Genomic DNA, 15,616 nt, shown 5'->3' with positions numbered 1-15,616 from the left:
TTTGAAATTGTGACTTTACAAAATCATTATAAATATATAAATCCGGGTTCATAAATTCTTGCATATTAAAAGTTGCATCAAATTTTTATCGAGGGTTTAAATCTTCTAAATCTTCTAGTAGTGTTGCCAAATTCTTGTATTTTTAGGTATATATAAAGTCGCCTGGTAAGTTTTTGTCGCACGTGCGTGAGTAGCGTGAGGTGAGGGGGCGAAAATGAGGGATTCGTGGATTTGGGAGGGCGCGCGTGAGATATTAGAAAAGGTGGTGGATGGAATGTTATATTAAAAGTTTTAGGAGTTAACCAAGCAAAAACCATTTCTTTTATTTGTAAGCATTATTTTGCACATTTAATGTGAAATTTTTTGTAGATTTACAATTCTTATTTGGGACACTTTATGATAGTATCTTCTTTTTTATTAATAATATGTATTTGAGTTTTGATCTGTGATATGACTAAATAAAATTTTGTTGCGATGTACATATTTATTATATGCAGGTAGTGGAAATGCACTTGTTCTTTTATATATTTTTTTTTCTTTTCAACAGATTCACATTCATCATGAGTCGAATAATTTGATTTTGAATTGACAACCATAGGTATTGCGTATGTAAATATATAGAAATTGAGTGGCATGCTTGCAATTCTTTCTTTTATTAATCAAACAAACTAACACGTAAAACCGATCTCCTACAGAAACCCTAACCCTAATCCGCACAAACCTCATTAACCGCTACCCCCACCTTCTCTTCTGGCACCGCTCGAGGCCTGTACTTGTACCAATTCGCGAAGAACAAATAGACGAAAAAACTGCAGAAACACAACACTGCCAGCAACCAATAGAACAGATCCAAATGAGCTCTGTTAATGTTATCCCCCACCAACCACCCCCCACACCCTCCTCCCCCCCTGTTATTCCATTAACGACATGCACCAAAATGGTGCTGAAGAAATACCCCAACGAAAGCGAGCACCAGAGAAACGAGGAAGCGAAGGTCTTGAGAGCTTTCGGCGCCTCCGTGTAGAAAAACTCAAGCAAACCGACGTAGGTGCAGATATCCGCCATGCCGAAGATGAAGTACTGGAAGCTGAGCCAGAATATGGATATGGGCAGCGGCTGCAGCTGCGGGATGGCGTCGAGCATGCCGTGCGTCTCGGCAACGCGCTTGCGCTTGCGCTCGACGAGCGCGGCGGTGGCCATTGAAAGGCAAGCGAGGATGAGGCCGACGCCGATGCGTTGGAAGTGGGTTATGCCGGTGGGGATGCCGGTGAGACGGCGGGCAAAGGGGACGAGGAGGCGGTCGTAGACGGGGATGAGGATGAGCATGAAGAGCATGGGGATGATGGGGATGCTGGCCGGGGGGATGTGGAGGTGGCCGATGAGGGTGGCCATGGTGGTGCCTTGGTGAATGGAGAAGGTCTGGAGCTGGGCGAGGCAGGTGCTCATGATGATGGTGCTGCAGAATATGGGGATTAAGGAGACGATCATCTTGGCGATTTCGACTTGGGTTACACGACATTGTTTCCATTTGTTTAGGGTTTCGTTGGGCCTGTTGGTTGTTTTGATTGCTGCTTTGTCGAGGAGCCTGTGATCACATTATACAAATAATAATAATAATAATAATTATTATTATTATTATTATTATTGTTATTATTTAATTCATATATGAAAGTAATTATATAAAGATGATCTTGTAATGTAATTTCTTCTTCTATATTTATATCCTAACAAAATCTAGAAAGCAGAAATAAAGAAAAGCTGTATGGAGAAATTGACCTGAAGAGATCTCGATGAGGCAGAAATTCAACTCCTTCAGGCTGACTCTCCTGCCTCTCAATCTCATAGAGCTCTCTCGGATCTTCAGGGAGTTTTAGCCTGCAATTCCTTATTGCTGCTATGAACACCTGAATCAGAACCCCCCATTAATATATATTTTGATTTTTATATTCAAAATTTATACTTACAAATTAGTCAAGTCCTAATTCACATCTAGCTCATCTGTACGGAAAAATTTTGTGTACGGACTTCAGACATAGCTCTACATGTGGACTCGCAGTAATATACCGACATGTGTGTAATATCGAACCCACCTAAAAAAATATTAAAGTGAAATCGTGCGTAGACTCTGCAATAACCCCAAAATAATCTTCGCAGTTCTATTTCAATAACAGCGAAATAACACTGTGGAGATTATTTCAAGGTTATTGAAGTGAAACTGCGGAGGTTATTTCAAGATTATTGAAGTGAATTATATGGATATATTTTCAGCAACTCTAAAATAACTCCCGTGATTTCACTTCAATAATATTAAAATAACCTCCGTGATGTAGCACACGTGACGATATATTATTGGAGTCCTAAGTCCACAATCCAGACAGAAAATTTTTCCATCCACACAGTAATTTTTTAACTAATGAACCCACCTGAAAGATCTCAAGGAAAGCGTTATCCTGCTGGATGACCGGAATTCTGTACCTCGGAATCCCACACACGAAGATGAACAGAGCAAGAAGAAGGGCGAGGACGCAGACGGCGAAGCCCAATGCGAAGCTCTTCTCGTCCATGATCCAGACGACGACGGTGAGGCTGATTGTTCCGCCGAGACAGAGGCTGAGCAGCAGCCAGTTGAAGAAGCTGGAAATGTGCCTCGCCTCCCTCGGGTTCTTCTCGTCGAACTGATCCGCGCAGTGCGGCGGCACCGCCGCTTTCACGCCGGCGGAGCCGAATGCCGTGAGGTAGAGCCCCGCGAACATGATGGCCGCGTTCTTGCCGTGGAGTTTGACGCAGTACGAAGCTGGGGCGAAGATGTTGCAGGGAGGAGGAAGGAGGTTTGGGTGGTGTGCTTGGATCATTAGCAGCCCTATGCCCTGTAGCACATGCACATATGAGTTGCTCGTTCAATTGTTCGCTTTGGGCTTTTCTTTTAATTTTCTTTTTTAGTTTTGTTCTTATAATAATTATATAAATAAAAAAAAAGTATTTTAAAAAAATCTTAGGGATCTAAAGAGACATGGTCAAAGATGAACCAATGATGCCAAGCAAGGCCTATCGAGCGAAGATTTGGCCGACCGACAAATAGCTCCAATCAAGCGGCTACACTGAGCCGATCGAGCTTTGTTGATTCAAGGATTACCAATCGCAAACGACCGAGTGGTGGGAACAGTAGAGTTAAAGACTTTTTATTTATTTTTTTATATCTTTTGACCAACTTAACATTTTTTGTGACCAAATTATGTTGTAATGGTTAAATTAGAGTAGGAGAAAAGAGGTAATTATTCATCCCTACAGTGCAGAGCGGATGAATCAGTGATAAAAAACACTATTTTTCTTTTCTTTTACTCTATTACTTAGGTGAGATTCATAAACAAATTTCGAATTCAACAATTATATATATATATATATATATATATATATATATATATGCCACAAACCGTAACATGTTGGTTGGTTGGTGGGGTTTACTGTAAGTCCCCTCAGGTCACGGGTTTGATCTCCAGTGGCGCTGGGTTTTCGAATATTTAGGCACATAGTGCGAACTCTTATCATGGGGCCTAGTGCATGAGAAATCAGTATTTAAACCCCTTGCTAAATACTGATTTCCTTACATATACCTATATATATATGTGGAATGATCATATGCTATTATCCGAGTCTCCAGCCACCCCTAATATGTCTTAATAATTCGAGTACCACCTCTCAGACATGAGGGGTCTTATACCATAGATGTCAACCAACAGTCTGGGGCACGCGAACATAAAAGGAATAGTAATTACCAAGGATTCGATGATGAGAGCCAAGCAAACAACTATATATCTGTTGATGAAAGAGTCGGAGAAAATAGCTATGAGAACAGAGAGCATGTATCCGGTGCCGGTGAAATTGGTGACGATATTCGAAGCGTCGGCGATATCATAATGCATCACAAAGATCATATAACTTATCAGATTCATCGCAAGAGACAAGCTTGCCAGATTCTCCATCCCAAACGTCGCTGCCCGCATGCGACACAAGCAACATTATTCATCCATTCGCTATTTCTACTTCATTTAAAGATCATGTAAATATAAGAAATATTAAGTATGTGTGTGTAAAAATAGACTACCGGTTGGCAGGATGGCTGAGATGATTCCTCCATGAACTCCTCTCTTCGCCGGATTTCCCCTCCAGTCCACCTTCCCCCTTATGAATTCCTCCTTTTCATTATCCAACAAGGTAATTTTCGGCAAGAATGTTCATTTTATGTTTAAAGAGACGAAATTTGCATGCTTTTTAACGAATTTTTATGTATTTAGATATCTAACACTCAAAGTTTGGAGAAAATATTGCATCCGGATTGCTCAATATGTGCGGGGATAGCTTGGATTATTCCAAGCTTTGTTCATGATGGTATGATATGATCCACGCTGTCGTCCACACATCTGGACAATGAAGTAATATAGTCTCCAAAGTTTGATATTTATGTTTATCTTAAGTCTATGCATGAAAAAAATGTATTTTTCTTTCAAGAAAATAGTGAAAGTTTAGGTATTAGATATGTAAATAGATGAGAATTGTGTGATATGTATGTATGTAAATGCTTCTAAAACATATTAAAATAAATTAAAAAATGAAGTCTTTCCACTCAAGTATCAAATCCACTGTATGATACATCAATATATTACAAATATTATTCTGAAAAAAAAAAAAAAACATGAAAAGGTAGTTTGGACGCAAGCTGTGTTCAAACAACGAACACCATGCACGAAGGAAGTGGGAAAAAAACACTGACCTTTAGTGCATCGCGTTCGTTCTTGCGTCTGTTTTTTTAAAGGGAGCGAGATAAAAGAGAGATAATGAGAGAGTGAGAGAGTAATAGAGACATAAAAGATAACATCATGTGTGTCGTTCATTCGTGCAGATTAGAAGTTTACATCCCGAGTATATGATTTGCATGTACAGATCAATCAAATGTAATTTTTTTTTTGTTTTTGAGAGAGAAAGACATGAAAAGAGAGCATGGAGAAAGAGAGAGAGAGAGATACCATTGCTATAATCCCAGGTTTAAACGAAGCTCTGAGGATGGAGTCTGCATGTTTGAATTTATAGATGTTTTTGGCCTGATTAAGAGCTGCTGGAAGTGAGAGCTGTCATCACGATATAGATGTTTGCAGAGTTTAATTACAGACGAACATTTGTTGAGAAATTTATCACTTGGTAGAGACAACAATATTAAGAAGAAAATTATGTCCTAATTAACAGTTTCCAGTAACATTATTTTAATTTGAAAGTTTAATTACGCCAAATGACTCCATATCAACAATGATATTAAGCAAAATGTCTGTTTGGCTGTCTTTTTTTGAAAAAAAAATTGGGTGCTTGTCCGGCAGAGTTTAAGTGAGGGAAAAAATAAAATAAAATAGAATAAAAATACCTTCTCTTCCTAAAAATTGCTACTTTTATTGAGAGGATTCTTGGGATGGACACGTGCGGTTGATATTTAAATTGAGGCAGCAGGAGGATGGGTGTGTCTCGGAAGGCGGCGGCGAGGACGGGTGTCTGGAATTGGAGCGAAAAATAGCAATGGCCGCTATTTGTGGGTGGTTGTAGCAATGGTAGGTGGTTGGGAAAGACGTGGGAACGATATGGAAGGAGATAATGTAATCACTATTTTGGGAGAGATATGTTGCAGGAGCACCATCCAAACTCTCAGATAAAGCCGTCGTAGGGAGAAATTGACTCCAACTGTAGTAAACAAAACTCATGACTAAAACTTAAAGCTAGACATCAAAAATGGAAAAAATATAATAATAGAATAATTAGGAGTGGCCTAAGATGTCCGGCCGACTCCTTGGAATGGAAATACCTTGACCAAACAGGTCCAGACAAACAATTGGGTCGCGGGTTCATTCGTGAGACTGCCACGTTAGGAGTAGGGGGCGCTCCCGCATTAATCATGATGACATAAAAAATTTGGGTGATATAAATGTAAAAACAAACTTTGCTGGTTTTTTAACTATGCATGTTAATATGTTAACATTTTGATTGTTATTAACTTCAAACCTAATTAATTAGGATGTTAAAAATTTTTGTGATATAAGACTTCTAACTGTCACCCTGTGGAGCAGATTACATAGGTTAACACACTACAGGAAAAAAACCCTAAAATTGACGGTAAAACCGACAACCTAAATATACGTTGGAAAAAAAATTCTATTTTGTGACAGCATAACGACAACTTATGAGCTGGGTTATTTGCGACTGCATAACTACAGGACAATTCATCGCTTATCAAAATTAATTATTTTTTCAACTATTTTATTATTTCTTATGCATAATACCCTCGGTTATAAGCAAATATTAACCGACAAACATATTCATCAGTTATTTATGAACTCGCAATTTAGTGGTGTGTTAACCAAAGAGTTTTTTAATAAACAAAGGGAATTTCTCTCAATAATAATTTTGTTTATCGATGACTTCAAATAAATTTATAAGCATTCAGATTGAATCTTTTATACCACCAAAATCGCGTCCCTCTCGGTCTTGCCTTAGTCCTCCCCTTTTTCGGACTCACCTCGGTGTCCTAATCCTCCCCTCTAACGGCGAATCCAATGTTTTTATGCTAACTCTGTTTTGCAGGGTTGCTGAAAACCAAAGACGGACGTAACACTAGATTTACTTTGTATCTTATTAGGGTGTGCTAACTCTGCTTTGCAGAGACGATCATGCAAACTACCTAAAACCTGAATCAAATGATAAACCTCAACTAAACTATTGACAAAAACACAAAACCATAGAATAGTTCTAGATCTCGACAGGATCCTACTGAGCCGTTAAGCATCCGCTACTCTTAAGATAGAACTTTGAAACTCCTTCCTTGAAAATAATGACAATTAGACATTTTTAGGATAAGTTAAAACCTTAATTGAGAGTTTTTTTTACGCATCCCCGATTGCTTAAGTTGTAATTAACTATAGGAGTTTGTCCTTATAAGAAGAAACGAACCCCCCAGAACACGTATAATAACCTTAATTTCTGGTCGTGGGTTTGATTTTGTCGTGTCTTCTTCGCGAGTACGCCTTTGAAGTATCTTAAGCCGATATTATCTCAGACATACATATTGGAGCTATCTACGCAAAGTTTACCTCACGAAAGCTTCCCCACAGTTTCTTTTGTTTGCCCCCATCATCGTATACCTTAGCCCTCCAATCTCATCTCTTTAGACCATTCACACGATCAGAGAGAGAGTTATTCAGAGAGAGAGACTATACGATGGTAGATAAACTGTCGACTCCACACTACACAACAACAACAACGACCGGAAGACACGCGACGACCGAAAGGCTTCGGCTCGGGGCGGAAGCAACTATGAGCACACAATTGAACGCTTCAACCATTTGACCAATCTTATAACAGCCCTTCGATTGCAATTTCTGTACTGTTGCTTTATATGCTCTTTTGAATTATTTTCTTTAAAGGGACATTGCTAAAGACTATACATACCTCCCTTTTCGATTGCATAAAGTAACTCATTTTCCTTAATTTAGCTTTATGTCAGTCAAAACTCTTCACTTACAATCTCAGATTTGGTACAGTGGATTCTCCTCCTCTGTCTGTAATTTTTCTTATCTTGGATCTTCCACATAAAATACGAATGTTATTTCTTTTATTTGTTTCAGTACTTATTGCATCGATTCAATATCAAATTACAAAACATAGTGATGTTCCTTGTCTCTTCTTCTTATTCTGATTGATCCAAAAGAGACTCAAACTCTAAATAAGCCAGCACCTCCCTTGTAGTTAATTTTTTTTTTTTTTTATATATATAAGTTCAAGTTCATTCAAGATTTCAATATTTAATTTTTATTTTAGATTAAACTCTATAAAAATTTCTCTGTTGGATATCAATCATTTGAAGTATTCTCTTCATGTACACGTGGAGGGCAACCATATCAAATAATTAAAAAAATAAAAAAATAAAAAAATAAAAAATAAAATTACAGCTTTATCCAGTAATTTACTATTGTTTATGAGTTGATTCAAAGTCAACAAAATAATATATAATTTGTAAGTATACTTTCTTATGTTACAACTAAATAATAAAATAAGTATTTACAAACTATTCAATGTTATATATATATATATATATATATTGCATTAAATTTACACGTTGCTCCATGAAGTTGACTCACTTGACTTACACAAGTTTATTGGGACTAAATGCATTTGTATATTTCTCAAGAGCATGTCATAATATGGATAAGATAATAAAATAAGAAAAAGCATTAAATTTAATAGGCATTTATAGGGGTGTAAACGAGTGGAACATGAGAGAGCCCAGGCTCAGCTCGTGTTCGACTCGTTTGCTTAGCGAGCCGAACACCGAGCCGTTCACGAACAAGGAATCGTTTTGACAACTTTAATCACGTAGGTATAAGATGTTAAGGATTGAGGCAAGATTTAAAAGATCATTTGAATCTAATTTAATATTTTTTATTCTATTTTCTTAATTAATGCTTTTAATTGATTATAAATCTTTGTAGCCTTGTAGTCAATTAAATTTTTTAAAAATACTACTCATCAAATATATATATCGTTAACTTAGCGAACGAGCAGAACACGTGCTTTTTAACGAGTCGAACACGAGCTATTCGCAGACAACGAGCCATTTTGACAGCTCTATTTACATATGTAGCACCTAAACTTGATTTCTTACATTTATACCATCAAACCTTTACTATCACATAAGAAATAATAGTATTCTAAATTGTAAAAAGTGAAAAGCGCATTGAAAAAGGGTATATATGTAAGAATTAAAGTTTGGATGTTGCATATATAAATACATAAGAATTAAGTGGTATGTACGTAAATCTTCCAGAATTTTATAGAAAAACCCTTTGATTTAATCAGTGTTTAGCATTAAGAAAAAGTCAATGTGGGGCTTAAAAAGGCTGGTCAACGAAATATAATAATAAGAAAGAAAATTAAGTAATGATATATATATTTTGCTAAAAAAATGATTAAGAAGGGTTAGCCTGTTCATTTATTTCAAAATTAGTGTAATATTATTTTTTTTGCATTTTAATATTTGGGGCAGTTGTAGCTTATTGAATAATCTGCTGATAAGTTGATTAAAAATAATCTGCTGATAAGCTAGGTGCGGTGGCAATTACAAATTTTTATTTTTTTTTTGTAAAAATCAAACCATTACCAATAAGCTCCCACCGCACCTAGATAGGTGCATTGTGAAAATGTTGTTTCTTGCATTTTGAAAACGCATAAGCTGACAAAATGTAGTTTACCCAAACAGGCCAGATGCGTTTTCAAAACGCCACCGCACCAAATAAGCTGCCTCAACCGGGACAAGTTCAAAAAATTTGTGGCTTTTTTAATAAAGTTTTTAGAGAGATTTTTACATGCATACCGCTCAATTCTTAAATATTTCGATTTCAGTTCGAGTTTCATCTGAGTCATGACTTCAACAAATTTATAGTCAAACTGAGCGTATGGACAATACAAATCAAATGACACAGAAAGAGATTTAATCAGAGTTCAAAACAGCCTAGTTCGAATACTTAAAAGTTTTGGTATAGCAATCAAGAGGTCAAATGATCTTAAAATTTGGCATGCTTATAGTCAAATTGGGCGTCTCGACGGGAGGAACCAACCAAGCCTAAATTCATTAACGAACTTAAATGTTGTAAAAATTAGGTGTGATCAAATGAATCAAAGTGAACTTTTTAATAGAATGTTTTGTGAGATTGGTCAAATTTACCAAAATTTCTCCCAAAAAAATTATAAATATGTTCTCATTAACAGAAGAGAGTAGGTCGGGCGCTAAAGCTTAACTCTTCAAGTCACGACGATTGTCGTTGCCTGCCAAAGTTCAACGCCAGCCACCAAAGGTCGTCTTCGACCACCACCAGTAATTTATTGCAACCAACTACGGCTATTAATTATAAAAACCAACAAGAGCTTCTGTAGCCAATTATTATTGTTGTAGCCACTAACATTATCTTATAATTCCTTAACTCGGTCAAATCTCGTGTAAAAAGCTGATTATTTCTTACATATCTAATTGTGTGTCTTGGAAACGCCTAATTTTTCTGTACGGACTCCTGACGTAGCTTTACGTGCCGTGGAAGTTATTCCAGAGTTATTTTCATGTTATTTATAGGTTATTTTCAATAATCCTGAATAACCCAGAAATAACCCGCAGTTTTTTTTTTTTTCTGGTTATTTTGAGATTATTGAAAATAATCCATAAATAACTCGAAAATAACTCAGGAATAATCTCCGCTGCACGTAGAGCTACGTCAGGAGTCCGGACAGAAAATACGCTAGTTGGAAATACTTCTAAAATTATTCCACGAAATTATCCAAAATGGACGACAGGAATAAAGTTAAAATATTTAACTTTCTTAAGAAAAACAATGATGTAAGAGAATATTATTTTATAGTATACTGAAATGTAATATCATAAAATAACTTCTTAGGACTAAAAATTCGAATCAAATGACTTTATACTGACGAGTGAGAGGGATAGTAATTCGATGACATTGGAGTAATAGAAAAATTACGTGTTATTCAAGTGTTATTGTATGTTATTAAAATGTTATTATGTTCTCAGAATATTTTCGGTATTATAATAATACTTGAATAACACACAATAATACAAGAATAACATGTAATACCACATGAATAATACGGGAGGAATATTCTCTTATGTTACCAGACATATTTTATTTTTTTTTTCCTGTCACCTCCACATGACGTGATTTCATTGGACTGCACACGTAACTCTACGTGCGGAGTCCTGATGCAATATATTTTCCATTCGGTGGGAATCGAGTTATTGGGCTTCTTTGCATTTTTTTTTAAATAAATGATAAATGTAACAAAATAAGCACGCTAAACTAATTTTAATTTTAAAAATGAATTGATTTGTATTCAAATTATCGAAAATATATTAAATTTTAATCTCCGATAAGACCGATGAAGGCGGCTTTTCTGAGATGGAGATTGAAAGTAAAAATGTGTCTATTTATATCCTAAAATTCTGCCTATAAAATCAAAGTCATGGGAGGACGAGTTTTGGTGAACATATTAGCTGCTTGGTTAGCAAAGGAGATGATAACTAAAAGTATGGTGCCCTGAGTAGGGCTGTCAATTTGGCTCGTTGTTCGTGAACAGCTCGTGTTCGGCTCGTTAAGCAGCTCGTGTTCGGCTCGTTCGTTAAGCCTAACGAGCCGAACACGAACAAATTTTTAAGCTTGAAATGTAAACGAGCCGAACACGAACAACAGTTTGTTCGCTCGTGTTCGGCTCGAAATGACTCGAAAAAAAATTATATAACTTTTTATATAACAATATATTACATATATTATTTATATAATAATATATTATATATATTTATGTCTAAGTTTTTTGTATATATTTGATCCAGGTTCGAATCCCACACTTCTATTTTTCTCAATTTTAGTTTAACGAGCCAATTTCGAGCCGAACACGAGCCGAATACGAATATTTAAATCGAGCCGAACACGAACACACTGTTCACGAGCCGATTTCGAACACGAGCCGATTTCGAACACGAGCTATTTCGAACGAGCCGAACACGAGCCAAGCCTGAGCTCGCTCAAGCTCGGCTCGTTTACAGCCCTAGCCCTGAGTAGCATGACAACGAACAAAGTGACAATCAATTTCAATCTATTTGACACGCTCGTGAAAAACGTCATTATGAGACGGGAGTAAATATTACGTGCACTGGGCGAACATGCACACTGTGATATTTAGGTGGTATTGGGGTGGAATTGCACCTCAATATCACCTTTATACCACCAATATTGCCTCTAGGGCTGTCAAAAAAGCTCGTTGTTCGCGAACAGTTCATGTTCGGTTCGTCCATGAGTTCGTGTTCGATTCGTTCGATAAGTAAACGAGACAAACGCGAACAAATTTTTTTCATTCGGTTACTTAAACGAACCAAACACGAACAGTGATGCGTTCGTTCGTGTTCGAATCGTTATTGTTTGAAATATAAAATAATTATATATATATATATAATTTATTATATTTTAAAACATTAAATTTTATAAATTATAATATATAATAAAATAATAATAATAATATATTAATATACTATAGTAGTAATATACTATAATATAAGTTATATAATTAATATATAATATTATTTTTATATATTAATATTAGGGATGTCAAACTGACTCGTCGTTCGCGAACAGCTTGTGTTCGGTTCGTGTTCGACTCGTTCGTTAAGAAACGAACACGAGCTTATTTCAAACAAACTAAATTTTAAACGAACCGAACACGAACACAAGCTTTGTTTGTTCGTGTTCGGTTCGTTTACACCCCTAATTGCCTCAATACAACGCCAATATCATCGATCCGCACCTAATGCGCACTTATCTCATCCGCACACAATACTTTTTCTTCATAAAGCGGATAGCAAGGGGAGTATGAGGAAGAAGAGAATTGATGGAGGGCCATATACATAGTCACCAGATAAGTCGAAGTATTTATGTATGTGACATCCCAAAATTCATATTTAAGAGAAATTTTCATACATACCTAAACATTTCTATGTATTCACACATCGAACGCCTAAACTTCCATTTTTACATATAGGCCAACCCCACCTATGGCCAAACCATAGGGATGGATTTTTTCCTACATGTAAAAATGAAAGTCTAGGTGTTTGATCTAAAGAAAAACATGAAAGATAAATTAAAATAAAATAATATTTTTTTAATACACTTAAAATATTTAAAAGTTATTTTTAGTGTTTTTAAAGATATGTTAATTTATTTTTTAAATAAAAAAAATTTATGTAAAAAAGTCACTACATAAATATTAAAAAAATTGTTTCCATATAAGCCCTCACTTTGCGGAAAAAAATATTACATCATGTGTTCTCGCGCAGAAATGCATCAGGACTTCAATAATTTGTATCAAGTGTTAGGAGGAGGCAGATCATACATTAAAGTATAGAATTTTTTTTTTAATGAGGCCGATGACACAATTTTATTGGAGTCATTATGCAGTTCTACATCAAGACTCCTGATATAAAATTTATTTCAGTTGCAAATTCAATCATTTCATATGATGAAATATCTCCAATAATGCTTCAAATTAATGGGTTATTTTTTTCATCCAACAACTATAATCAAATTACCTCTGACTTTAAAACGAAGATGAAGGAAGAGGCAAGATGATTGACTCCATAGAAAATATTTAGGGGTGTTAAATTAGGTTGGCAGGTCGGGTTTGGGCCTGACCCTAAATTGACCCAATTCAAAACTACTTAATTTAACTCGACTAGAATATTAAACAGCTTAGAAAATCTAACTCGAAGTTGGCCCGCTTTCGATCCGTCAACTGGTGCCTCACCCATATAACTTGTCTCGCATAAGATATAACAGTTATTCAAGTTAAAATTGGGTCGATTTCCTATTGGTGGGTCAATTTCGAGTTAGCAGGTCAAATTTGACTCAAGTCACCCCTAAATTGAGCTTAAATCTGATTAACTAATAGATTTTAAGCCAAAGCTATAGCATAATTCTATGAGTTCGAGTCGTCTTATTTATTATTAAAAAGAGAAGTTGCTTTCAAAATTATAAATTAATTAATAAAATGATAAAAAAATAAATTAAAAATGAAATAATAAGAAACCACTTAATAAAAATAATCAAAGTACAAATTTTAAAATTTTTAACAGCTTTGCACTTAAGATCTAGCATGTTAATATTTTCTTAAATGTATAACACATTAATGTTTCAAATCGAACGGTCTCATGAGCTAATGAATTGCGTCAAAGCCGACCTAAACTCGACTTATTAGTTGACCGAGCCCTACAGACGAGCCATTTGTTGAGTCAACTCCGAGTCATCGGATTCAATCAACCTAGGTAATTTCTAGATTTTCACTCTGAATTATAGCCTTAGCTTCTTGTGCTGAGACTCCTATCAACTCTGGCCATGCTTCCTTTCCTGAGAATATTCAATTAAGAAATGTTAATTTAGTTTTTAATAAATATTTAATATTCATAAAAAGAGGGATAATTAAATAAATAGCACTTGAAATATTGTTATTTACAAAATTCACACTTAATGATTTTTTGAATCATCGAGTCAATGTATTTACGTGTTTCACAACAAACGAGTGAGAATATGATTTAAAAAAAAAAAAAAACACGAGTTCGAGTTTTATAGTGACTTTTGATATTCGAGTGACAATTTGAAAAATGAATGAAAAAGTGTTGCTAAGAAATGAAAAACTAAATAAATGTTTAGTAATTTCCTTACAAAAATATTGTAACTTATAACTTACATTTATAGAAAATATATTAAAATATAAGTATAAATAAAAATGATTATAATGGAAGAAGACTAATTAGTTTTATCAAATTTCCAATGATCTTATTATGCCACATATTGAAAAAGCAATATAAGGGTTAATTTTATAAATACATAAATTTTAAGGGATGAAATTATCCCAATTAATTTTAATAGACATTTCTTGCACACCATATGAATTATATTTTGTGGCATGATTTATATGATTTAATTAAAAAATTTCTTAAATATTTTGTTCTCTTATATATGCAAGACTTGAACTCTTATTTTATTGCTTATATGATTCTATCAAATAAAAAAAACTTACTCTTTATCAATGTAAACTGCATATTTAAAGGACTCGGGATTTGTTTGAGATAGCTTTCTGCCTGTACTGCATTTCAGACAATCATTACAGCTCCATTTGAGGAACTATTTTTTGTTGCTTTTTAAAAATTTCTATCATGAAAATTTATTGATTTGTTTATGACAAATGAACGAGTATTTAAATTAGCTAAAAATTCAAAAGAGTATCCAGATTTTCATAGAAAATTTTCAATAATTCAATTTACAAATATAAATAAATGCACAATTTAATAAATCAAGTAAGAAAATGAATAAACCACATGATCTAATCTAGCGTCTATAATATATATTTTCTCACAAGAATGCATTCTAAAATAGAAAACAAATATGAAAACAAGAGCAAAAAAATAAGAAGAAAATTGCACTATTAGAAAACTCATAATATAAAATCTTTCATCAATTAATATAATAATATATTAATTTTAAATACACAATTAAATAAATTCTAGCTAATCAAATATTATAGCATACATGATACTAGTTATCATCGAGATTTTATATAGAATATTTAACAAGTTACTTGTTGAACAGTTAAAAAATGAGTATGTTTAAATAAGATTAACTATGTCCAAGTCTAGTTTATTTAGCATTCAAGCTTTTAAAAAAAGTTTCAAGCTTGCTTATTTACTAATTCAAACGTACATGATCGGGTCTTAATCAAATCGAATTTGAGTTGTTCATCGGGTGCATTGGTTCATTTGCAACCCTAGGTGGCTTATGCTTGGATCACCCGATCATATTCTTGTCGCTTTTTAGCTCAATTGGTTTTGGTGTAGTAGAATTTGGAACACGCAGCTTAGATCCTCCCGTCAAGTGGGCCTCACAATTTCTTCGTAGTAGATCTTAGTAGATCTGTCTCTATCGTATTCTTCTCTCTTGAACCCTTAAATCTCTTTAAGATGGGCAAAAACATCATC

General features: G+C 34.7%; 1 protein-coding gene across 1 annotated transcript in view; it reads right to left on the bottom strand.

The window, feature by feature from the left end:
• The window catches only part of LOC110028849 (protein NRT1/ PTR FAMILY 4.5-like), a 13,426-nt gene extending 6,261 nt beyond the window's left edge, over positions 1-7,165 (bottom strand). The window contains 7 exon segments of the mRNA XM_020730866.1: positions 722-915; positions 918-1,585; positions 1,777-1,904; positions 2,424-2,867; positions 3,774-3,991; positions 4,103-4,179; positions 7,125-7,165. Coding sequence (XP_020586525.1) covers positions 722-915; positions 918-1,585; positions 1,777-1,904; positions 2,424-2,867; positions 3,774-3,991; positions 4,103-4,179; positions 7,125-7,165 — 1,770 coding nt within the window.
• Positions 7,166-15,616: the final 8,451 nt, after the last annotated feature.

This window comes from Phalaenopsis equestris, unplaced genomic scaffold, assembly GCF_001263595.1.
Source record: "Phalaenopsis equestris unplaced genomic scaffold, ASM126359v1 Scaffold000533, whole genome shotgun sequence".
NCBI lineage: Eukaryota > Viridiplantae > Streptophyta > Magnoliopsida > Asparagales > Orchidaceae > Phalaenopsis > Phalaenopsis equestris.
The sequence above is the reverse complement of the archived record's forward strand: the minus strand, read 5'-3'. Positions and strand labels throughout refer to the sequence as shown.